At 37.4% G+C, this 25998-nt stretch overlaps 1 protein-coding gene across 4 annotated transcripts in view; it reads right to left on the reverse strand.

Annotated features, from left to right (window-relative positions):
• LOC132113839 (netrin receptor UNC5A-like) overlaps window positions 1-25998 on the reverse strand; it is a 210820-nt gene that overhangs the window by 43302 nt on the left and 141520 nt on the right. For 2 of the 4 annotated variants that reach the window (XM_059521860.1, XM_059521861.1), the window contains exons 3-6: window positions 17080-17223; window positions 13292-13395; window positions 8270-8450; window positions 1396-1563 (exon numbers count right to left, since the gene is read on the reverse strand). In XM_059521860.1, coding sequence (XP_059377843.1) covers window positions 1396-1563; window positions 8270-8450; window positions 13292-13395; window positions 17080-17223 — 597 coding nt within the window. The remainder of the gene's footprint in view (window positions 1-1395; window positions 1564-8269; window positions 8451-13291; window positions 13396-17079; window positions 17224-25998) is intronic. The other 2 variants (XM_059521863.1, XM_059521864.1) reach the window with 1 other exon arrangement.

Consider the following 25998-nt stretch of genomic DNA (forward strand, 5'->3'; position numbering starts at 1 on the left):
TAAGCCTATCGCAGTAATCAAGAAAATACCTTCCCACTTGTACCTGCGTCTAATGTCAGCTTGTAAATGAAGCGGCCTGACTTCCATTTCAAACTGCATGTGAACGATAAGGGCTGAGGAAAAGCAGCCACGCTGCTTCCCTTTCTTTCTCTGTTCCCTCTCAACCCTTGAAAGTACTGCTAGCAGCAGTCAAGGAGGTCAGGGAAATTTCTATAGCACTGATAAAGAACGCTAGCATCAGATCATTTGCTAATCTTTGTATATATATAATGTGCAGAAGTGTAAATGTCACTGCTTGACTTTGTTTAAAAGACAAGCCTTTTTAGGTTTTTGCCACCAGCTTAGAACAAAGGTCCAAAATCAACTACGTACCTTGATACCGTTTTTTTATTATTATTTTTTATGTGATGTTTAAACAACAATAAAACTTTGTTAATTGTACTAATTACATTTTAAAAAGTTTTATGTTAAAAAGGGTATGTATGTATGTTTATTCTTATTTTTTTAAATAAATTAATATTTTTATTCAGCAAGGATGTATAAAATTGGTACACACACACACACACACACACACACAAATAAAAGTTGTAATTATTCATCAAAAAAGCTTGTAAATTGAGAATCATATTATAATGATTTCTGGAGGGTTATGTGACACTGAGCAACAGCTGCTGAAAATTCAGCTTTCCCATCACAGAAATACAATATATTTTAAAATATATTAAAATAGAAAACAGTTATTTTATATACCAATAATATTTCACATTATTAATGTTTTTACTGTATTTTTTGATCACATAAATGCAGCCTTTGAGAACCTGAGGCTTCTTTCAATAAATAAATACAAATAAATAATAATAAAAAAAATTCTTACCAACCCCGAACTTTTAAACAGTTCTGTACATTTAAATTTGAATTGCAATTCTGCTTCCTGTTTGCTACCTTAATTAAAATTTTAGAATTAATTAATTAAAAGAATTAATTGCAATTTTGATTTGGTAAAGACATTCTTAGCTCAATTCTGAAAAGTAATAGTCTATTTACATCTGGGGACAAATGTGAGAAACAACATGACAACAAACGTTCTGCAAAAACAGGGGGAAAAATATGTTTTCTACTCTGCTTACAACTGAACCGAAAAAGACCTCATGCGGCAAAAGCGAAAGCAGCACAGAACACGCACAATCTGAAAGAAATATGATGGGCGGAATGGACACTGGTTCAGCTATGAATAATAATAAAAAAAAGAAAAACATTAAAATTGTTGCTTAAGCACAAAAAAGCTAATGCCAATCAAGCTGGCTGTCCTATTGGTGCCATGGGACCGTGCAAGGGTATGTGTGCTAATGCAAAACTAGCTCTACTCTGCAGTGAGCGACGCCCGGTGGACGTTACCTGGACAGGTGGCAGTGCAGGCACTTTTCTGGACGCTTTGGCCCTCGCAGGACATCCCGCCGTTCAGGGGAGTGGGATTGGTGCAACTCCGGCTCCTCTTCTGCCACCCCCGACCACAGATAGCACTGCAGGCCGACCATGTGGCCCATGTGGACCAGCCACCGTTCACTGATCGTGCACCCAGTGCAAAGGAAAGGGGGAAATGAACACAGCGAGTCAGGATTACCCGACAAGCATGAGGATGATAATCAGCCACAAACATGAGCTCTGTGCTTAAAGGCAGGCCATGGGGATAACAGCAACATACCAAAAGTATGTTAAGATCAATAGTTATCAATGCTACACTAACTCTACTGTGGATTAGAGGTAGTTGTGTAGCTGCTACCATCTCTTTTGTTTTTTTTTCATTCAGTCTAAATTCGTGTCCATTTGATGTTTACACAGTTTCTTTGTCAATGAAACGACACTTATCTTAAAACCAACAAATAGTTTTTAAATGAATTATTCAGCTAGAACATCAAAAAACATTAAGAACTGAACTGAGAATCTTTAATTCAATTTTGAATTAAGGCAGCAAAATAAAGCAGAATTGCAAATTGCAATTTGAAGCAAGCAGAATCAACAAGAACTAACATCCTAGTTAATGTAATTTTTAACTAGAAAAAAAAAAAAGGTTTGTCAAGACAAACTTTGTAAGACTGCCTGACAAAGCCTTGTCTGTAAGGCTAAATAAGCTTTAAAAAAATTATGTATATATATATATATATATATATATATATATATATATATATATATATATATATATATATATATATATATATATTAAGGTTTTATAGGCCTTACACAAAAATAAATAGATTTACTGTGAAACATACCAAAAGTATGTTAAGATCAATAGTTATCAATGCTACACTAACTCTACTGTGGATTAGAGGTAGTTGTGTAGCTGCTACCATCTCTTTTGTTTTTTTTTCATTCAGTCTAAATTAGTGTCCATTTGATGTTTACACAGTTTCTTTGTCAATGAAACGACACTTATCTTAAAACCAACAAATAGTTTTTAAATTAATTATTCAGCTAGAACATCAAAAAACATTAAGAACTGAACTGAGAATCTTTAATTCAATTTTGAATTAAGGCAGCAAAATAAAGCAGAATTGCAAATTGCAATTTGAAGCAAGCAGAATCAACAAGAACTAACATCCTAGTTAATGTAATTTTTAACTAGAAAAAAAAAAGGTTTGTCAAGACAAACTTTGTAAGACTGCCTGACAAAGCCTTGTTTGTAAGGCTAAATAAGCTTTAAAAAAATTATGTGTATATATATATATATATATATATATATATATATATATATATATATATATATATATATATTAAGGTTTTATAGGCCTTACACAAAAATAAATAGATTTACTGTGAATCTATTGCAATTGTATGTTTCAACCACAGATGGCGATATAAAAAAACTAAATTCCAAATTCCATTGGGAACCTTTAATATTTAATGGCTGCATCCGAATATATGTTGCAGGCGAAAACAGAATGTGAAAAAAGCAGTACGTTCAGATTCGCAGTATTAATAAAACAATAGGCGGAGAGATTAACACAATTCTGATGAGATTCTGAAGTGCATATATGATGAAACTTTACTATCCCATGAGGCCATGGGAGATGATTTGTAAATGGTGGTAAAGCAACGCAACTGATGCTGATAGGTCACATGACAACATCAACATGACAAACGTAAGTCTGGACTTCATTCATACTACATGCATCCATACAATATAGAACATACTTTTTTAATGGTTGCAACATAATTACTTATTCAAAAGAAGTACCTCCTCAGAGAGTGTGTGATTTCAGACACAACTAATGTTTCCAAAAGTACTTTACTCTGTAATTTGCGTGTTTACTTCTACCAGTTTGACTTGTTTAGGCTGATTTATGTACTAATTACTGGCACAGGATATTATTGCATTACCAGAATGAGAGAATAACCAGACAGTCACAGTGAAGTGGAGGCACCACTCTGACATGCCTTTGCCTGCATTTTTCCATTACCTAAGTCTGAAACTTCATAGGTTTATTTTGACTTGTGTAGTTGAAGGGGCAGTCACACTAGACTTTGAACACAAAATTTATTTGGACTCTGCAACTGTCATGATATAACATCAAACTCCAAGGCATCTTTCTGCAGTTTGTGTTCTTTTAATTCAGCAAATATCTTTTATTGGTCACACATCTTTATACAAACTGGCAAGGCAGAGTTTCCCAAACTTGAACTTTGGAATATAGTGAAATGTTTTGTAATCTCTGTTTAATTTTGTACTGTCAATTATTTTCTCATCCAAATTCCTTGCTTCCCCTAAAGAACAATAAACGTGTCTGCATGTCTGGCCACATCTGGATGTGGTAACCAAACATAATTTTCTTTATTTGCCCTTTATCAAGTCACAACGCTATCACTCACTCCCCTGTTATAAGCTGCATATTAACGAAAGTCTTTGCTAAATCGGGGGACACATATGAGGGGTTGGATGTCTTAAAGGAAACGGCCTAGATTTCATCTCACAACGCTTGCGTGGGGTGTATAATGGTTTTCTGCTCTACACCGATACACAGTATGGTTTTATAGCACCAATATCCTGGCTCGTGAAATGCATAATCCTGCAAGGATTGGGCAATGATCCCGAGTCTAAAGTTCACACAGGGTTTTTAATCAAGTTCCCAGCCTCCTCTCTCTTGGTGGGAGAATTCAGAGCAAATCTGATTTCTTCTTCCCTCAGTAACTCGACCGATTTGTTTGTCTTGAAGCCTTGATCGCTGGTCAGAGTCCATACTGTGCTAGGAACTGCTCCGTAATTCTCCACAAACTCTAACTCTGGTCAGACCGAATCAATTCTTTAGCCTCTCGTCTACCACTGATTGCTCACCACGAGGAAGGAAATTGCGCAGCAACTCGAGTCCTGATTACCTCTTAGCACACCGTTGTGTCAAGTCAAGTCCAGCAGCCAATAAATAAGACTGAAAGACTTCAAATCATAAACTGACATTTTAATGCGAAGTCATGGGGGAAAAAAGAATAGCATAAAGGACCATACCTAATAGTTCTTTTGATCAAAAGGTATTCACAGGGAATTTTTCTTTAATTAATTTCTACAATGGTAGCAAATTGCTTGGGGAACACTGCACGATTTGAATTGGCCAAATTGTAAGGCGCTGCACCTAGCATTCATGTGCCTTTTCTCTTTTTCTCTTTTTTTTGTGAGGGCTTCATTGATTGACAGCATAAAGAGCAAACAATAGAACGAAAATGTTCATGGCTCACTTTTGCAGAGCACTTTTACACAGCTGTCCCTTAACTTATTATCTCTAGGCTAGGCTTCAAAATAAACCTGATACATTATCTCTGAAAAAAAAAAACAACAAGTTCAGATTCTGCATTGTTAACGTCTGCCTGTGATTAGGGGTATTCTCAGTAGATCTTTCCCAGTACTGTACTCTATGTTGTGTGTGATTGACTTGGCCCGGATCAGTAGCAAGCGTGTACAGGGTTGTAATGCTACCTTTAGAACAGTGTTAGTCCTGGGATCCCTCCGGGGTTAGCAATGCTCTGTCGTTGTGCATTTTAATAAAGGTCAGCTAGCTTATAAACCCTATTCATCAGCCATTTTCTGCCATTAATTAAACAAGCTAAACTACAGTGTGAGGGTGTCACGGTTCATGAATGCACTGTTTCCTGCTCGTCTCATGTTACGTCATGTTGATTGTTTCATGTGGGTGTTACCGCTGATCATCTTGGCAGCTGCAGCTCATTCCACCAGCCTATTTAATGCCCTGTCTTTCGTCTCTTGTTTTTCAGATCGTTGTTTGAGGTCCTCCATGATTCTTGTCTGTGTCCCATCTGCTCAGCTACTCCTTGTGTCTTGTTCCTGTTCAGTTGTTGTGGATATACCATTCATCTCACGGATCCCTCATCATCACCCACCTGCGCACTCAATCACCCTCTCACCAGTCTGTGATGCCATCGAGGTCCCTGCGTCTCCCGGTAAGACTGAGATGGTCAGCACGAATTCACGACTGTCAAGCACTTCTGGACTCTGGGGGTGAAGGTAATTTTCATGGACCATGCACTTGCACGTAAACTTCAAATTCCCCTCAGACCCCTCACTCACCAGATCACGGTTCACGCCCTCAATGGACAAAGACTGCCGGTCATCTACCGGCGTTTTATTTGCAACTTCAGTCAACTAGCCGCACCTCTGACCGCCTTGACCTCCCCCAGAACTACGTTCAGGTGGTCAAACTGAAGGGCTGCTTCGTTTCGGCCCCTATCCTAATCACCCCTGATCCATCACGTCAGTTTGTGGTGGAGGTCGACGCGTCAGAGGTGGGGGTAGGTGCGGTGTTATCCCAACGTTCTCCCTCAGGCGACAAGATGCACCCGTGCGCGTTGTTTTCATACCGATTATCCCCCGCCAAACGTTATTATGATATTGGTAACCGAGAATTGTTGGCAGTCAAGATGGCATTGGAAGAATGGCGCCACTGGTTAGAAGGCTCGGGGGTTCCTTTTATAGTATGGACCGACCACAAGAATTTAGAATACATTAGTACTGCCAAAAGGTTGAACTCCAGGCAGGCTCGGTGGGCACTTTTTTCGGACGTTTTGATTTTACTCTCTCGTACCTCCCGGGTTGGCGCATTTTTGACCGTTCCGAACGCCCGTCTACTCCCAAGTGTATTTTACCTGAGACATTAGTGGTCTCCACACTCACATGGGAGGTCGAATCGAAGGTCAAGACGGCCTTAGAAGGGGTAACGCCACCGAATCGATTATTTGTGCCGGAGGGATTACGGTCCAATGTTATTCAGTGGGGGGCATTGTTCTAATGTGGCTTGTCATCCAGGAGTTAACCGTACTAAATTTTTGGTCAAGCAACGATTCTGGTGGCCACTTATGGCTCGCGACATTCACAATTTTGTTTTGGCTTGCTCGGTTTGTGCCACTGGTAAGACTTCCAATCGACCCCCCACTTTATTCCCTTGCCCAAATTACCCTCAGCCAAGGAGACAGAATTGACCGTCGTAGATCACGTCTTTCGTTTACATGGCCTCCCGACAGACGTTGTTTCCGACAGGGGACCCCAGTTTGTGTCCAAATTTTGGCGTGAGTTCTGTAGATTACTGGGTGCGACTGTAAGTCTGTCCTCAGGGTTTCATCCCTAGAGCAATGGTCAAACCTAGAGAGCCAACCAAGATTTGGAAAGGGTGTTGCGATGTCTGGTCTCCAAGAATCCTTCCTCCTGGAGCCAACAACTGTCGATGGTGGTGTACGCCCACAATACATTACCTATATCAGCTACGGGCCTATCTCCGTTTGAGTGTAGTGTAGGATACCAGCCACCCATTTTTTCCAGTCTGGAATCCGAAGTTGCGGTCCCCTCCGTTTACGCCTTTGTCCAGAGGTGTCACCACACTTGGACTAGAGCCCGCGAGACTCTACTCCAAGTGGAGGCGCGCACCAAGGTTAAAGCCGACCGCCACCGGTCTAGGCCTCCCGTATACGTCGTGGGTCAAAAAGTATGGTTTTCTACCAAGAACATTTCTCTCCGTTCTGTCTCTAATAAGCTTGCTCCCAAATGTATTGGCCCGTTCACTGTCACCAAGATCATTAGTCCGGTGGCAGTCCGCTTTAAACTTCTTCCAGCGTACAGGAGAATTCATCCCGCCTTTCATGTATCTAAAATAAAGCCTGTATTTCATTCTTCGATTTATCCGCCTGAAACCCAGCATTAACCCAGCCTGATATTACGTCTCGAATAAAGGATTGTTAACTTGTACTTGCTTCCTGTCCTTTATGCGATCGTGACAGAGGGTTTTTCAGCTCTGCTAAGATTTCCGAGACACTGCCTGGCTGCTTTGCTCCCAAATTGATATGTTGTAATGTCACTGCAATCATTTACAGTATTAACAGTCTTAGAGGAGTGCCCATGCTATAATGTTCAGTTTTAGAAATATAATGAACTCAAATATATTTGGACGCTTAAGCAATATCCACAAAGTAAATATGTGGTTTATAATGCAAATGCATTTATATTTATGTTACATAATAAAATATTAAAGAAAGCAGCATTTTTTTTATAATATAATTATGCAAGTGACAGGGTTCCCACTCTTTCTGATAAATTTCCTTTCTAGTTAATTGTTACTGAATAATTAATAATGATAATAATAATAATAATTTTAAAATTATTTTTCTTATAATAATAATAATAAAAAAAAACATTCACAAAACAGAAATTATGTGGAACAACTTACAAAAAAATAATATAGTATATCATTGAAATAAAACAATAATATTTATATACAATATATTTCATATTATATATATATATATATATATATATATATATATATATATATATATATATATATATATATATATTGTACTATATGTATACATTTAAATAAATATAAAATTAATATTTTAACCTAATTTTCATGTTTGTTTGTTTTTTTCAGGCCTAAAAATATCATTTGCCCTTATATTTTTTAAAGTTTATGGGAACCCTTCAATTATTTAAAAATAATTAAAAAATAACAATAAAAATAGATAATATAAAAAAAATGATAGTTATAGTTATAGTAAAACAAAACACTGAAAAGATTTCACAAAGCAAAGCAGTAAGTATACTTTTTTCTCAAAGTCTGATCAAATATAGAGTTGTCCATCAAAGCTAGCCTAACTCTCTCAGTAAATTACCCCTGACTTTGGGTCAAAACCATCCCAAACTTTTGTCAAACTGTTGAAAGGTGAAGTCCATTTATCTGTGATTTAAAAATGGAACAATGTATGAGAAGAAACACACCATAGACAATCACAGTAGCCGAGGAGCTCTTTCGTCGAGCCACAATGTTCTTGGCCACGCAGGTGTAGTTGCCTGTGTCGGCCAGGCGGGCTTGTTTGATGATGAGATTATGGTCCACGGTGATGAAGAAATTGGGGTCAGTCTTGGGGTCGATTAGCTCCTCGTTTCTCTGCCACTCCACCTAGAGATATACACAAGAGAAAACATTTCACAGCTTTAGTCTCACTCAAGTGCATAGAAAGCTCTGTCTGCACCTGTATTCAGCGGCCATTCTGGCCAGCTCCCAAAGCCCCTGCCTGGGCTGAAGATGTTAGATTATGGCAGGAACTGAATGGCAGCATGGGGCAGTTGGAAAGTAGATTAGCATTTTTCTATTTTTTATTTATTATTATTATTATTATTTATTTATATGTTTGTGTTTTTTAGTAGCCAAAATCTAGAAAAGATTATGCTGTATTGGCTGTGAATAAGCGCAGCGGGTTATTGGCTAACATTAGATGTCTATATTTTCCTTTTCTTTTTGAGTAAAGAAAACACTGTACTTTATTACTATTATTATTATTATTATTATTATGCAAACTATAGGCAAACAATATTGTTTTAAAAAATAACGTTATTAACCGGTATTTCTTCCACCTGAACCGATTTCGGAATGGTAATAATATCAGAGGAACGCAGAACAGACAAGTTAAAATATCGATTCTGCTCGGAGTGAACCGATTGAATTTATTTTTCGTTTTCAAGCCCTGATTTATAATATGATTTATGTAATAATAATATTAATAATTAGAATGAACTTTATGAATTAGTCAAAATTATTTACCACAGAAATTATAATTACACCACAAATGCTGAAATTGTATAAAACCAGGAATGTTCTTTTAAAAGGGTCATCCGATGCCCATTTTCCACAAGTTGATATGATTCTTTAGGGTCTTAATGAAAAGTCTGCACCATAGTTTGGTTAAAATTTTCTCAATTCTCAAAACACCTTTTTTACCCTGTCAAAAACAGCTCCTTTCAGAGCAATCCATTTTGTAGCATTTTCCTTTAAATGTTAATGAGCTCTGCTGACCCCACTATGCCCTGCCTTCTGAAATGCATCGATTTTTTACAAGGCTTATTCTGAAAAGTGAGGTGTGCTCTGATTGGCCAGCTATCCAGTGTGTTGTGATTGACCGAATGCCTCAAGCATGTGATGTAAATGTTACACACTTTTACATATGCCCTCTACCAGGCCAGCAGCATGAGACTCACTCCAGCTGCTCTGATTATGCACATCCCATCATCGATTCTCTTTTAGCAGTTCAGTCAATGGACTGTTAGGAGTAACTGAATAACTCAGGATATTGGTTTATTTTACGTCAGATGGAGTGTAAGGCACGTTTATAAAACAAATGGGAAAAAAAAAAAAAAAAAAATTTATAAAAAAAAAAAAAAGGGAAGTCGTGGCCTAATGGTTAGAGAGTCGGACTCCCAATCGAAAGGTTGTGAGTTCGAGTCTCGGGCCGGCAAGAATTGTAGGTGGGGGGAGTGCATGTACAGTTCTCTCTCCACCTTCAATACCACGACTTAGGTGCCCTTGAGCAAGGCATCGAACCCCCAACTGCTCCCCGGGCGCCGCAGCATAAATGGCTGCCCACTGCTCCGGGTGTGTGTTCACAGTGTGTGTGTGTGTTCACTGCTCTGTGTGTGTGCACTTCGGATGGGTTAAATGCAGAGCACAAATTCTGAGTATGGGTCACCATACTTGGCTGAATGTCACGTCACTTTCTAATAACTTAAGTAATTTGTGGATTAGTGCATACTGGAGACGCAAAACGTTTCACTAAGAAGATCTGGTTAAATAGAAAGATTTGTTCGCGATCCAGACATCACTAGATGAGACAAAATCAATAAAACCAATTACAAACGAGGCATTTGTTGCATCCAGTGGAGACATACAGCAATTATGGATTATAATGACTTATACTGTCTTTTTACATGTTGCGTTGTGTAACACTGCGTAAACATAAAACCATGTCTGCATTTGTGGTCTGAGAAACAACAAACAAGCCCACTCTACACCAGTGTTTGGAATAACGGCGTTTAAAAGAACGGCGTTAGGTAACGACGTTATTTTTTTCAGTAACGGGGTAATATAACTAATTACTTTTCCCATCGTTACAACGCCGTTAACGTTACTGAACGTTAAATGTGGTGCGTTACTATGCATTGATTTAATATGCAATCTGAACGCACCCCTGGCTCACACAGCGAGTGAGCAGGTGGGTTAATAACGAGATAAGCGATTATGATTGGCTAAGGCAGAGTCACGTGTTTCATGGTAGCCAATCAGAGCCAGTGTTTTTTCACACGCGCGCCAGTGGCGCCAAACACACACAGTCACACACACGCAACAGCTACACAGAGATTCGCAGCAGCAGCAGAAATGGCGAGTCAGGAGCAATCCGATGAAAAGTTGGCATTTTCAAGGTGGAGATATAAGCACTACTTCAAATTCATTGTAGTCAAAGGCAAGAACGTGCATGTAATGTGTGACATACGCATCTACAAAGCTAGTGGCCAAAAACACTTTTCTTACAAAGAGTGCAGGATAAAACTCTTGCTGTCTGTTGACGTGCAATAAATCTCGAAAGTTATCTACGAACACCTGTCTGTTCTACTTATTTCAACTGACTTGTGAAAACTGAAGAAACTGAAAAAAAATTCTTTGACATACTTTTTTTTTTTTTTTTTTTTTTTTTACAGTAACACAAATAGTTACTTTCCCTGGTAACGAGTTACTTTTATTATAGAGTAATTCAGTTACTAACTCAGTTACTTTTTGGAACAAGTAGTGAGTAACTATAACTAATTACTTTTTTAAAGTAACGTTCCCAACAGTGCTCTACACTGCTCAAAACTCACGTTTTATTTATCATTGGCAAATTATTTAACTATAAATAACATACATACAAGATGTGATACAAGATCAGAAGCGCCAGACTGTCCTTGCAACTTTTGAACTGCTCAGCTTTATAGAAACAGCCGTTGTGCCACAGATGCATTGCAGGCTACTTGTCCAAGAAACAGTCCTCATCCTCAATAAAATGCCCAGCACACATCTGAATATTTGGGTTGGACTGTTCTGGAACAGGTTGAAATACAACTTAACCACAGATTTTTTGTCGTTTTTTGGAACGCCAAAACAAGTAGTTTTTTTGAAAACAGACATAATAACAACAAAACTTTGTGCACTTATAAAATAAAGATAACAAACAAGGTGTGCTGTCTACAGCCTTTGTCTGCGCTGATCTTCATCCCTCTCTGTGGCACAGCTGACTGAAAGGCTCATTATGCAGCTCATCATGCAGGCCTTTGTCTTCTCAGGTGTAAATCACAATGATATTCATGATAGTTGACGCCTACTCGCATATGACTTTTACCAACAAAAAGTGTCTTAGAAAATTTTAATCAATATATTGTTTTCTGTGAGTGAGTTAATAAGATGATTTTTTACATCATTTAGAAAGAAAAATTCTAGGCTACAAGCTACAGTTCTCAAAAATCCCGTTTAAAGAACCATTTTTCTTTATGTGTTTTATGGCCTTATTCAAGTGATTTAACATTTTTAGTTTTTCACCAACCACGCATAACATTTTTTTTCTCAAAAATACAATCATGTACATGCATGCATTTCACATATTATTATAGCCAAGTTTGTGCTGATTACAGTGAGATTAGACTTTACCCATTTAGATATTTATAAGAAACTGAAAAAAGCACAAATGCCAGGGCATGACAAAACTTCTCCAGGCCCCAAAAATACCCTTAGACTCCAGAGGGTTAAGAGTTACACTTTCTTTGCGTGAACATTTGGGAGACGTTATGCAAATCTTCCACGTAGTGATGTAGAGATGTTGGTGTGTGTTAGAACGAGCAATTTTAGGGGTGTGTGGTTGACTGTTAACTTTTATAAAGAATATCTCTTTGGACTTTAGTCTTTGGAACTTCATAAACCTTCTTTATGCACCAAGAGCTTGTAACACTCAAAAGAGAAAGGAAAAATTTTAATCGGATCATATGACCCCTTAAAAAAAACCTTATACTCATTTCTTCTGTAGGTGTTGGATCACGATTGATTCACGCGAACATAAACACATTTATGTAGTTTGAGGGGGGAAGGGGGGCACATTACCTTCAAAAAGTCTTCAGCGGCTCAGATGTCGAGAGTAAATGACGACTGCTATGTTCATTATTGCATTCAACAACAGAAAACCTCAATCGCTTAGGAGACATTCTTGTCTACATATACTCCGGCGGTGAAACAATGGCAGACTGATGACAGCTCACTCAGGTCGGGTCTAAGGTAAGACTCCAGTCCAGTCTGTGCTGAAACGCCACTGTCAATCAAACTATTGTGGGAGGGGTCTATCTGTGTGACGTCAGAAAGACAGGAATCTGAGATCGGCTTGATTTGAGAAAGGGGTAAAGATTTTAGTAGATTAAAAAAAAAGAAAAACACTCGGTGGATTTTTATCATTATAGAGTGGTTGTGTACAAACACTGCCAACACACATTTCAGTTCAAACAACTTGTAAAAGTGCATGTAGCATCGGATGACCCTTTTAAACTGACTGAAAAAGTAAAAAAACAAAAAAAAAAAAAAACAAAGAATGAAGTCCAACTTTTCAGTCACTTTGGTAGTTAAAATGGATTTGAAATTTAATATGAAGACAAAGCACCACTACATTGCTGCTGTTAGGTTTTGAAGTTTGGATGGCCATTTTGAGCAGCAACAGCTGGTCGCAGGCTGGTCAAGTCCTGCACCCGTGCAAAAATACATTTATTATTGATGGGACTCCCAGAGCTGCCAAATCACACAACATAGTTCCTCATCCAAGGCCAGCTCACAGAACAGACGGAATATGGTGAAAGACGTCAGATCTCTGGCTCGATGGTATATTTGTGCGAGTGTATTAATGAGGGGGATAATTAGTAGAGCTGTTGGGTGTTAACATGTTTAATTGTTGCTCTCACCTCTGCAGGAGGAACACCTTCAGGAGGATGACAGCGCAGGAGGACTTCCTGATCCAGTGCCACTTCCTTACCCAGCGGTTCTTCTTCAAAGTTCTTCCTCAGATCTGTACAGCAAAAGGATTTTATTTATTAGGTACTAGGTGAATTTGGAACATATATGTTCACACTTATAAGCACAAATGTAAATCATTATTTCATTATGAATAACTGTAATTGTTAAAACAATGCTATTTATTCAATTATAAAGTACGAACATCGTTAAATATGACTAGCTGTTGAATGAGCAATATTCAGTTAGTTAAAACTGTATAAGATTGATACAAAATAAATGATAAATACATGAACCTGGTTATTGTGCATTAAAAACACATTTATTTAACTAATACTATTACAGAAATCTTTTGTTTCATTTATGTATTACTGACAATGTTTTTAATCAGGATTAGTAGTTTATGTTTAAACTGTATAATCTAAATGAACATGAATTTTTTTTTCAATTCAAATTCTAAAAATTAAAAAAGTCTAAATTTAGGCCTGTATGTGTGTGTTATGTGTGTGTTTGACAGATTTTGACTTTGCCACCTTTCGGTTTAACATTACTGTCAGTGTGACTGGGGCATTAAGCAAGAGTCTAGGGGAAACAATTGAGATTTTAAAAGGATTGAATGCATTTTTTTTTTTTTTCCTATGGGCTCAAGCCAGGCTATTGACTAAAATACTCCTGTTGTCATTAATTGGATCAGAACGTATACATCACCAGGAAGGTAAACTGCCAAGCCATTTAATCTTATGTTATCTGTGTCATATTAAGCAATGTGTTTTTTTTTTGGTTAAGAGCTCCTCCATATATAACTTAGGGCTTTGTTTGCACCGTGTACGTTCTCTCTTAGAAGGACACATATCACAGACCCAAGTGCTTATTAGACCCTGCTTGGTTGCTTCAGAGAATGGTTGTCTGCAGCCCCCAGGCAAACCATCAACAAAAAGGAAATCGCATTATCTTCCTCCACTACTCGATACCACACCATGGCTGTGATATCTGCACGACCACCCACTCTACCTAAAACCCCTGGGACAAGCGTTGATGCGAGTCGAATTGTATTTGCTTGTCAAAATTGCATTACTCTTGACAGAGGGTTTTCGTGCCCTCCTGACTATGGATGGCATAATTTCAAAACAATATTTGCATAAACGTTTATAGCTGTTGTGACACGAAAAAGCTTTTGGAAGAAGGTGTCCATTGAGACAGGGGGCTTGTCTTCGGTTCAGACGCTGGGGAATAAGATCTCTCTCAATAACGACGGCATTGCCAGTCATTTCGTTTCCTCAAAACAGATGTCATGCCTGTCTTCACCAATCAGGCCTTGGCAAACATTAAGAGGTGAAGAGGGGCCTTTGACATTCAATTTAATTAAATAGGATTTGATGGGAATAGGAAAGGCACAAAGGATTAGGTGGCCATCGAGTCCTGAGATGTCTTGACATTGTCTTGACTTGAGTGGAAAACTGTTAGGAATAGTTTTAACGCAGTTATAATAAATGGGGACGGAAGCTTTCAGGCTCCAAAAAAGACTGAAGCACCATACACATAACACAAAAGTGGTCCATATGACTCATGCACTATACTGAAAGTGTTTAGAAGTTGTACGGAACTTTGTGTCCAGGAACAGATGGAGTTATGTAGAACACAAACCGTTTGAGCCACTCTTATAGTATCATTCTTGGGTGAGTAAAAGTTTTTTTTCTTCTAAGCAAAGTATTTATTTAAGAGTCCTTTTATCACCCAAAAGTGAAACCAGAGGTGAATCTAAGTTTACCTGCATGTCATGTGACTATTAACCAATGTCAGAGAACCCTGAACATGCAACTGTGATACTTAATTATTAAATATTTATTTTAAATCTCAGGGGTATTTCAAGTAAATACATCAGTTGAAAGATGTTCAGATGACAAAAGTTTGTGAATGCCTGCAATGCATGTAAATAAGTAATAATGTGAATTTGTGCATTTTAATGTGTTTGAAAGACAAAGGCCTTCCAAAGACACTGTAATAGAGGGTTAAACAACCTATAGAGTGATCATTCAAATAAACATTAATGTGTCCATCAGTAGTTGATGCAATGTTGAAACACTTGAAATGATTTTTGTAAATCCAGTGGTCAAATGCTGTGTAGCCACCTGACTAGTGAGTGAATGTCCGAAAAACTGAAAGGACTTTCTGATGTATACTGTATAGGCTATTTTAAAAAGGAACATATACAAGATGAAAAACAGGTATTTGGGAGAATAAATAAATTATGAATAATTTATTGCTATTGTGCAAATAATATGTAGTCCGATTATTAAAAAGAAACTGTAGTCTTATTACAAGTATTTTAAAATGTAATTTGTCTAATTACAAGCACTTAATTTTTGGAATCTGATTATGTATGTATATATACACACATGAATTGGCGTTTATTTTGAGAGAGGCAGTGCAGTGGTGGAGTTTTTTGGTGTTTAATCACACAGAGATATCAAAGCCATCAGGCCTCTTGAGGCAATTACAAAGTGTTATATTGCAGATTAGCAGATTTCCTTGCCACAGGCTTTTCCTGATCAAACTTCCCAATCAAACATTAACTAAGTCATATAAAACCAACTGAATCAATCAGCCTTGGGGAAAAACAGAACATAAGTGGTTAGACTGATTGGCTAAATGGAATTTCAAAATAACTTTTAATAGAAAGTATATCACTATCAAAACACTCTATGGTGGAGTGATAAAAAGAGCAAATGCTACTGTGATGTAGAGCACTTTAAAGACATTAGGGACAAATTAATTTGGTTAGACATGCTTTTTACCAAAACACAATGTTTACACAGTATTTGAAATGAGAACTGAAGTATTCAAATATATTACATTAACATCTATGGCAAGAAACACCTGTTCACTCAAAGCACCCATAGAGACCAGCTATTAATGTTAGTTGCCAACTAAGGCTCTGTATTTTCTAATGGAATGATGGAAATTAACTCATTTGCTTTAACCTGTTGTTCTCAGTTGGATTTGCTTTGAGACCGAGATTTTAGGGCTGAAATTATGACCTTAACATGGTATGAAAATGTTTTGATGCTGTTACGGCCCTTGGCCTGTCTTTGCTTGTTCTCTTGCCCCTCCTGGCCTCCTCTATTTCAGACTTGATTGCTGTCACCTGAGAAGAATTGTTTAAATAGGAGATTTGCTGCTGGATTGCTCGCTATCTTCCTGCTCTGTTCCGGTGGCTAAAAGCTTGAACACTGCTCGGTTGACCTGTTCAGGTCCATGCCTCGCTCGGGATGCCAGCATTCTTCACCGATGCACATTTAAGTTTAAGTTTATGTCTTCTGTTACACTCAACACTTGCACTCATACACATCATACATCCATGCATACCTACACTACTGATATTGACATTCACACACCCCATATTTGGGTTTTGTTGTTTAAACTTGTGTGGGATACACTTTTGTACCATTTGGTTGTGGCATGGTCTCCTATCGCTTGTTGTGGCTCTGAGTTAGTCGTAACAATGCATAAAAGCAGGTAAATAAATATTATGCAGTATTGTTAGTTGTACTTTATTATTTGCATTTAGCTTTTGGATTTATCTTCTCCCCTTCAATCCAGATCACCACAGACCTGTGACCCATTTTGGGGAAGCACCCAGTTGAGAACCCACTGTGCGAGACATTTTCAAATTACCACAGATTATAAGATGGCATTCAGTCAAAACGTTTGTGTTATAAGATAGCAAAGCTGAACTCACAGGCAATGCGCACATATGCCTTTTGGCTCTTCTGGGTTCCTGTAGTGCTCCAGGCCACACACTGACACCAATAATCCTCCAGACCAAAGATCTTCTCCACCTGCTGTCTGGAGATGTCAATCTTCACCTGCATCACCGGCAGCCCTGGGACCAAACCAGACACAGCAAACATGTTCAGCTCAGCGCTCCAAACATATCACCATTGACAGAGACAGAGAGAGGCATTCAGAAACAGCCCTTCAGCTGATGGGCGCCAGGCCCCTGTAAAAACTGTTTGTGTCAAACTTGCAATAAATGTGTGGCTAATTGGTAGGTGGAAATAAGCAGCTCTTTACTGGCAGCGGTGCATCAAAACTTTGACAACAATGTAAAATTATTAACAGCTGTCAAACTGTGCATGGCAAACTGTCCACTGGGTTCCAAAAGTTTTTTGAAGGTGAAGAGCTGCCGACCATTTGAGATAAGGGGAAATAAATTAACAAACTAATATATATATATATGCAAATTAACATTTTTGTAGCTTGGCTAATTCATGGAATACTGACAGATGATTGAGCACTGTCACAATCATTGCTGACTAAATGCAGGATGTGTATGACATGCGAAACCACCTCGAAATAGAAAATCCCAAGCTCTAATATGCTTTCTGGGATGAATTAATAAATAAACAGATATTAATATTTATGTGAGCTTCCAGTGGGAGATATTTTTCTTGGTTACACAATATGTGCGTTTCCAAGAGTGGCTAGGATTATCCCATCAAAGCTCAGAGGTCTTTTCTGAAAATGAAAATTAAAAGAGGACAAGAAAAAGAAGAAAAAAAAAAGGAATGAAGTGATAATTTGTCAACAGCAATGGGGTGAATAATGTCTATACAACTGGTGTGAAGTCATCCAACAAAATGATTCATTTTCTGCTGACAAATACAAATGAACATCATCAAAGTTAACCAACACAAACAACACAAATTGTTTAATGCATAATAAAGCTCTGTTTAAAGATGAAGGGAGGGGGTTAGACAAAGATCATTTTTCTTTTCATTATCTCTGGACCATCTCCTCAACCCCTAAGCCTCTCTGATATTTTTCTTCATGGCTATCGCTCATCTCAACACGAAAGCTTGACCTTGAAGATGTAAACATCCCCCTCTTCAACCACCTTCCTCCTAATTTCTCCCATAATCTCTATCACTCCAACCTTGATTAACTCTCCACCCTACCTTGTTCATCCCTTCCTCCCTCTTTCTCTTGTGTGGGTTGGGACTAGTGAGCTGCTTACATTTTATTTTTTATATTACTTTTTATATTTTTCTTGGGGGGGGGGGGGGTAGTCATTAACATTAACATTAAAAACTATGTATGCATGTATGTACATGTATTTTGTGTATCATTAAACAATACTTGTGCATCATAATTGTATTCAAATGCCTAAACTGATTTCTAGGCATTTCTTTTTCTGTACCTAATAGAGTACAGCTGCACTAATCAGCCATTCAAAATTTTTTATTGATTTTTGTGCACAAAATGAACATTAAAAATATTTTTGGGTATAATTTAAAAAATATAAAGATTTTAGTTCATCATGTGTATATTTAAATGCTTTAACTTTTCTACCCATATCAAAATGTTTTATAGTTGCATTTGCACTCACATTTAGATTTTTTTTCTTTGTGTATAATTAAGCATTGAAATAATTTTAGATTCATAAAAGATTCATTTGAATGCTTATATATTTAGTACATTATAGCTGCATTCAAATGTTCAAATTGGTTTTTGGACATCATTTCAATGTTCAAATAGATTTTTTTTTTTGGCATCAATGCCAAAACACACATTTTTGCACATCATAGGAGTGTGCAGAGACTTATATTGAACAGCTGAAATCCCCTATGATGCCCAAATATGGTGTCTAGGTAGACCGAAACTCATACTGCACTGCATGAGCAGTCAAGCATTTAAGGTCAATGCGTCATAATAAGCACAAAACAAATCCAATAACCATATTCTGCAATTAGCTGCAGTGTGGTCAGATGTTTCAGCAATATGACAGAAATGCATCATCTCAAATCCTGCCGGTCATTTGAGTTCTTGCTCCAACCTGTCTGTCACAAATCAATGTACATCACATCCATCACCGCTTGGCAAGAGAGTCTCGGAGGAAAGAAATAGGGCAGCATAGAGAGCTTGTCTCACTATCTTGGCAGACATTAGGAGCACATGCAATTACCGTTAGAGTTAAACTGCCCTCCAGTGTTACTCAGGGCGTCAACATCAAAATAGACCTCTCAGACAATCCTGCTCTCCTCTGACACAACGTCTGGACTTTAATCCTCGCTGATGGCTCGAAACACTTGCAACTAGTCAGAAATATGAGATTCAATGCTAATAAACTCTATAATCCAGACAAAAATAAGTGCATTGAAAAGAACACACTCTTAATGAATTGCTCCGCTCACATTGCATTTAATTCAAATTGCATAACCAATTCAATATGAGCGGAAACAGTAATGATATTAGACCACTAAAATTAGTGATTTTTTTTAGAGAATGTAATTATCGTTCGTAATAAAACGCAAAATACAATTAAGGGGAACAGGCATAGGCCTGAATCTTAAACACTGATTGTTTTACAGTATTAATAGCTTTTTGTTTCTTTTAGCAGCAATTAGCCAGATTTCTGACCTCACATTCCCTCTGTGTTCCGCGACGAACCGCTGAGGCCGCCACATTAGGTTTTGTTCACTTGTGTGAATATGCCAATTGGCCTGCACCACAATTCAGGCATGAAAATTCACTTTTCCTGCATGACAGATTTAGCTGCATGATAGGCAAGGATAATACTCTAATGCAGATTTGTATAATTAGTAATTAATAGAGTATGAAGTCTTTGACTAGGAACACCATTAAAACGTTTACCCCTGAGCCCTTGAGCGAGGTCGCTGTGGCAACCCTCCCTTTGGGGTCTGAGAGGTCACACAGTTAAAGAATAATTTACTCTTAGCACCCGCACCCACTTCCAATACTGTTAAACCCCCACAGATGGAGGAAATTATTCCAAAATGAAGACACATTTATTAGGCTCTCAAAGAAAAAAAGGTCCTGTGGAGATTGAATGGTAATTCTGAGTTATTGCTTTATGCTTGTGTCGTGTTGTGCGTCTGCATACTGAATACACACCTTCAAAATTAATTGTTAAAAATTCATAACCTGTCCCATTTTTCTACGCTGACATCTGACAAATTATTAAATACTGACATAAAATTCTGAAAAAGAATAATAATAATTTTGCGTCCATTCTGGGTGAGCTGAACCAAGTGCATTTTTCATAACAGACCACTGACCAAGGTCATCCAGATGCCAGGCATTTCCCAGAATTCAATGCATGCATCATAAAGAATAGTGTCAATGAAAAACATTCAGTGTTTTGAAAATGCATGATGCTGCAAAAATACAAACATCAGTCTTTAACTCATGAACCTTTAATTTTGGGTAAGCCAAACCTTTAAACCCAGGGCCCCATTAAAAAACTTCCATGTCTAAAAATAAATTAATAAAATATTTTAAAACAATCTAACCCTAAATTAAACTGCTAAAACAACAATAAAAAACCAAATCTGTCATCATTTATTCACCCTCATGTTGTTCCAAAGCAATATGACTTTCCTCCTATGGAAAAAATGAACTAGACAGTTTCTAGACAAAAACACACTCAAAATATCCTCTTTTACGTTTCAGAAGAAGAAAAAGTCATACAGGTATGGAACGACACGAGGGTGAATAAATCATGACATCGTTTTCATCATTTCAATTTTAAACTATCCGTTCAGATGTGGTATTTGTAGAAAACCCAGAGTCTCACAGGAAAACGCATGGATGAGATGTTTCCTTCAGGGATCTAGCAGGGTTCTGGTCGGATTCGACGGTGCATTTACAGTAGAATCAAGGGATATGATAAAATCCCGTTCCGACACACTACACAATAACTTTATCTCAGTCCCAGCGTGACTTTGCAGTAACTGCTCAACATATTATTGCAGAGGCAAACATCTGTTTCTTGTGTCTGCACAAACAGCTCTCTAAAAGCAAACTCTGCTAGAGGAATGACTAGGTGACAAAGAAATGCTTTATTCAAGTATGTTATCCATTCAAATGTGTGAGTTACAGTTCTCATTACTGCTATAAAGGACTTTTATTGTGAAGAGGATGATGCTGCTAAATCAAACAGCATGTGTGTCTCTAGAAATACAGACAAGACTCACATACCCGCAGTGACATCTCTGCTCTTATTCTCTTGTGAGTCAATACAGAGGCTTGACTGTGGAAGAGGCTTTTTTTTTTCCACTCACTCTTGTTTTTGCTGCCGGTGACCTCAATTCCACGGGGGTCATTTGCTTATCAAAGGCGCAAACCCAAAAGTGGCAGGTTGGAGTAAGTTTTCATTGTGACCAAGGAAATTCAATTAGACCGCATCTAGAGCGTGAGAAGCTAAGATTCATCAATGGGAGCTGGGATTACTCTTCACACAACACACAACTATCAGTCAGAAGGTCAGCGTGTGGCCATCACAAGGGACTTTCTATTTCTCTATTAACTTCCCATTGAATACAGCTGAAATAAAGTGTCACTCTCCGATGCGCTGAATCTTACAGGTAATTGGTTCCGTCACCTGTATAGACAGCTAGTGGCAATAATGATGTTTATCATTAGTGTTGAATTAGAGAAGTAAATACACATTTAAAACACATTAGTGTTTTGAACTGTGTTGAATAATGTAGTGTTTACCATGTTGTTTGACAAACATACCACTCTCTTGCAATGCATTATGCTTTTCTCATTACCCGTTATCACTTCTGGAAGTCTCAGTCCTGAAACAGCGGCCAAAACCAGAGAGGTAAACAAACACATGAATAATCAGAGCAATTCGAAAATGTCATTAAAACAACGAAAGAATTCGGAGCTGTGTCAACATGGGTTGACATGTGCTTCATGATTCTCTCTTCTCTCTATCTTCTTTTACCAAAAGCAGTTCAATTAAATAATTCAAATTAAATAATATTAAATGTATAAAAACATTAAATAATAAAAAAACAATAATGAAACAACAAATTATATAAATAAATAAATTAACATGTTTGGGCTCATCTGATCAAAAGTAAATAATAAATAAAATGAATAGATAAACAGATTAAATACACGTATAAAATCATAAATTGAACAAAAAAAGTCAAACGATAAATGATAAAATATTATAGTAAACAATATTATATGAAATAATATGACCAAAGGTTAAAACAATAAAAAAAATCATAATATGAAAAACATAATCAAATATCTAATTTACAAAAATAAATAAATGATAAAATGAAGCAAAATAAAATAACTAAAATAAAGCAAAATAACAAAAAAAAAAAATAACTATCTGTCCCTAAAACACTTCAAGCCTCAATATGGCTATAGGGTCCCTACTTCACTAAATATATGGGATTTTTTTCATCTGTTTTTTTTTAGTCCAGCAGGTGAAAAAAAGTTTAATCACTTAGGGGGGAAAAAGCACTACAAATGCATCTCTCCTAAACAAGCCAAACGATTTGAGCTATCCTTCACGGCATAAATGGTGTATAGAGGTAGGGATTTGAACATACATCTTGGCACCGCTAATAATAAAAAGTCCCAAATAATGCTGCACATAGACGAAGGATCAAAACTAAAATCCATTCCACCCCCCAAAAACCTCTCAAACTCTAAATGGCTCATAAAAAAAGCCATTGTCCTCAGGCGCACTGAAGCTGGATGTGTGGCCCATGTGGACCAACAGACAGGATGACTCAGTGAACGGCTGTCTCTTTTCCTGCACTAATAAGATACTGTAATCCTCGGCTCACTCCAGTGAGCAGCAGTCTATGAAGAAGAGAGGAGACAGATAGACTGTTCCAAGGGCCACATTAAATCCATCAGCCAAGGAGGGGCCCACACAGCATATCCAGGGTTCCCCAAACAGAGCACATTTTGGGTCAAGGCTTGCCTCAAGGATCCCAGCTATTACAGGAATATTTTTTGCTAGTTCTAATTTGATTGAACTGTCCATTTGTGAATGCGACTTTCAAGGCCCCCTCCTCGCACTCGGCTTTCTATTATGGATTATTTAAGGCTGGTGACCCAGCATGTGTCTGCGGCACCAATCAATCCAGTGTAGTTCAGGCCAATACCAACTCAAGGTGAAATGACTCGCAGGTACTATAGGTCGGCATGCTAACATGTCAATCTGCAGCATGAAAAGGGGGAAATACAGCAATATTCAAGCCTACAGAGCTCTGAAATGGGCTGTGACATGGAAAGCAAGCTAGAGTGATTACAAGCACAAAAAGATTTTATGTTGACTTTTATGTGACTGATATTGAATTAAATGCTAAGTGTCTGAAACCTGAGAAAGCCCTAACAACAGTGAACATGAGTTTATCTGGTAGACTATTTCATAAAAGAACATGAAGACACCACCCTGACCTTAAAATAATTTCTTTAAAATACTGAGATTCCTTTGTTTTGTAAGATTATTTCAACTGGCAGCTAGTGATGGTTGCTCAAGGTGTAATTTGTCATTCATCTGCTGATTGATTTTTTTTATCTTATGGCATCAACACTCTGATCTGCACGTAGCACCATATTGGCATGTCACTGTTCATTGCTGTTATTTATTGGATGTTTGATGCCAAATTGCCTCTGGAGAGAGTCTGTTTGATATGATGTAAGATCAGCATGCGATGATCATGTACTGCAGCAGAAGGGGGCTCTGTTTTAACACTCATAGCATCTTCAGTTGAGAGAGAACAGGAATTCACAGATCGACAGTGGCTGACAAAATGCTAATTTGCTTAATTATTTTTAGAAAGTCGAGTAAAGAAAACACTGTCAACATTATTTGCAGGTTACAACTGGTTTAAATGATACAAAACCAACCTTGTGCGAAAAACAGAAATTGTTTTAACAAAACACATTATAATGGTAATGAATTAACTAAATAAACACATTTCTGAACTCAATGGCTATTGCAGTATCCAGTGTTGGGTGAAACGCGTTACTAAGTAATTAAATTAAATTACTTATCCACTGAAAATGTAAAGTAAGGGATTACTGCTCATTTTAGGTAATTTAATTACAGTTACTTATAAAATACTTGGGTTACATGCAGTAAATAATTTAAACAGTTCTAAAATCAATATTGAATTTAAAATCTAAATTTACCATCTAAAAATAAAAATTGAATGCAGCGTCTTTAACCCTCTGTGCGCCAGTGCGCTCACTTTCTTTTTTTCCTGATTCACAGAGAAACCTTAAATAGTCTACTCGGATAGAGACTCGGATAAAATCAATCAAATCTAAAAAGGGCCTACTTTTATTTGTGTACACTGACAATAACAACAAAACATTGTGCTTTTGCAAAATAAACAAAACAAACGGTGCACTTTCTGATGTATAGGTCTCTGTGAGCAACTTTCTACACATCACAAACTCAGCAAAATTTGACACAGAGACATGAGAAATATTTCTATAGAAAGCCTAATTTTAAAGAAATCAAATATGTAATCCGTATGAAACGAGGCGAGGTACAGCGAGGTACAGTCTTTCCCGTATTTGAGCTTTAAAGGTACAAGTTGTAGGACCTGCCACGAGAGGGCGCACAATCAAAACAATAACAATTGCGTGGTTTGATGACGCTAAGAAGGAGCGTGGGATGATGGGATTTGTTGTCTTTTACCCAACCGCTGACGGCCATCAATCAGAATGAAATATAAATCATGGATTTAATGGATGAGGTAAAGTTTTATAAATGCTGTGCGTGATGTCATAATTTTCAAACGCGAGTTCAACGATTTGCGCAAGTAGATTACATACAAAGACAATGCAAAGACGCAATCAGACTATGGATCAGATGCGTCCTCTAGCAGGTCGCGTTTGGCCTGTATGCCCCATAATACTAATCTTGTTGGTCGTTATAATAGCATACGTTTTCTGTAAAGATAAGAATCAAAACAACTCACCTGTCGAGTAAAACACAAGTTTACGGGAGCTGTCCTTGTTGACAGAACCAGCGGCAGACGGTAAACAGTAATTATGTTCCATAAATAAGTAACACAATCCACCATAAAACATGCAAGAAGTGGTAAATAAGGAACTGCTTGAAGCAAGCTAGTGGTTTGCTGGACGCTAGACATTACTTCCGCATTTGTCCACGACACTGTTGTCATGTGGTTTCTACGTCAGTAAAGGAGGTAACAAAAGGTAACCAACGTCATTGACAGGCGACTGCACTGCCGTGTCACTGTTAAGAATGAGGATTTTCTCATAATTTATAAATAGTTGAAAACATTAGAGATATTGTTAGTAATCAGCTGTACAAAATATATAACACTAGCCTAGTGGTTTTTCAGATATTTTACTGCAAATATCTTACAAATTGTACCTTTAACGTTTCCTTTCCACGTTTATTTAAACAGTAAATAAATTATAACTAACCTTATATAGAAATTAACTGACATTATCACTAACTTCAGACCCATCATGTCCATTCAAAGTGAGGGGACACGTGCCTCAGATTTCAAGACTTTGGACCACAAGACCTCATGCTTTGGCTGGTGCTGGGCCAGAGACAGACGCGTTTGTACAGTGCTGCTGCCTTATAACAAATCACACACATACTGTTAATCTTATGAATGCAATTACCATTTACGGTATGTAATTTATTCTTTCCTACATTAAAGGATTTTACTGGCTTTTCTTGCCAAAGTTGTTTCAATTTTCTTAAGCTTTTTGTTATTCAGATACTGTATGTTTTTATTCAGAGTATTACTATTTATTTACCAAAGAAGGCAAATATTACAGTTGTTTTAAAGCTAAAGGCTAAACTATTCTAAGTTTGACTCAA

This window comes from Carassius carassius, chromosome 33 (assembly GCF_963082965.1).
Source record: "Carassius carassius chromosome 33, fCarCar2.1, whole genome shotgun sequence".
Classification (NCBI taxonomy): Eukaryota; Metazoa; Chordata; class Actinopteri; order Cypriniformes; family Cyprinidae; genus Carassius; species Carassius carassius.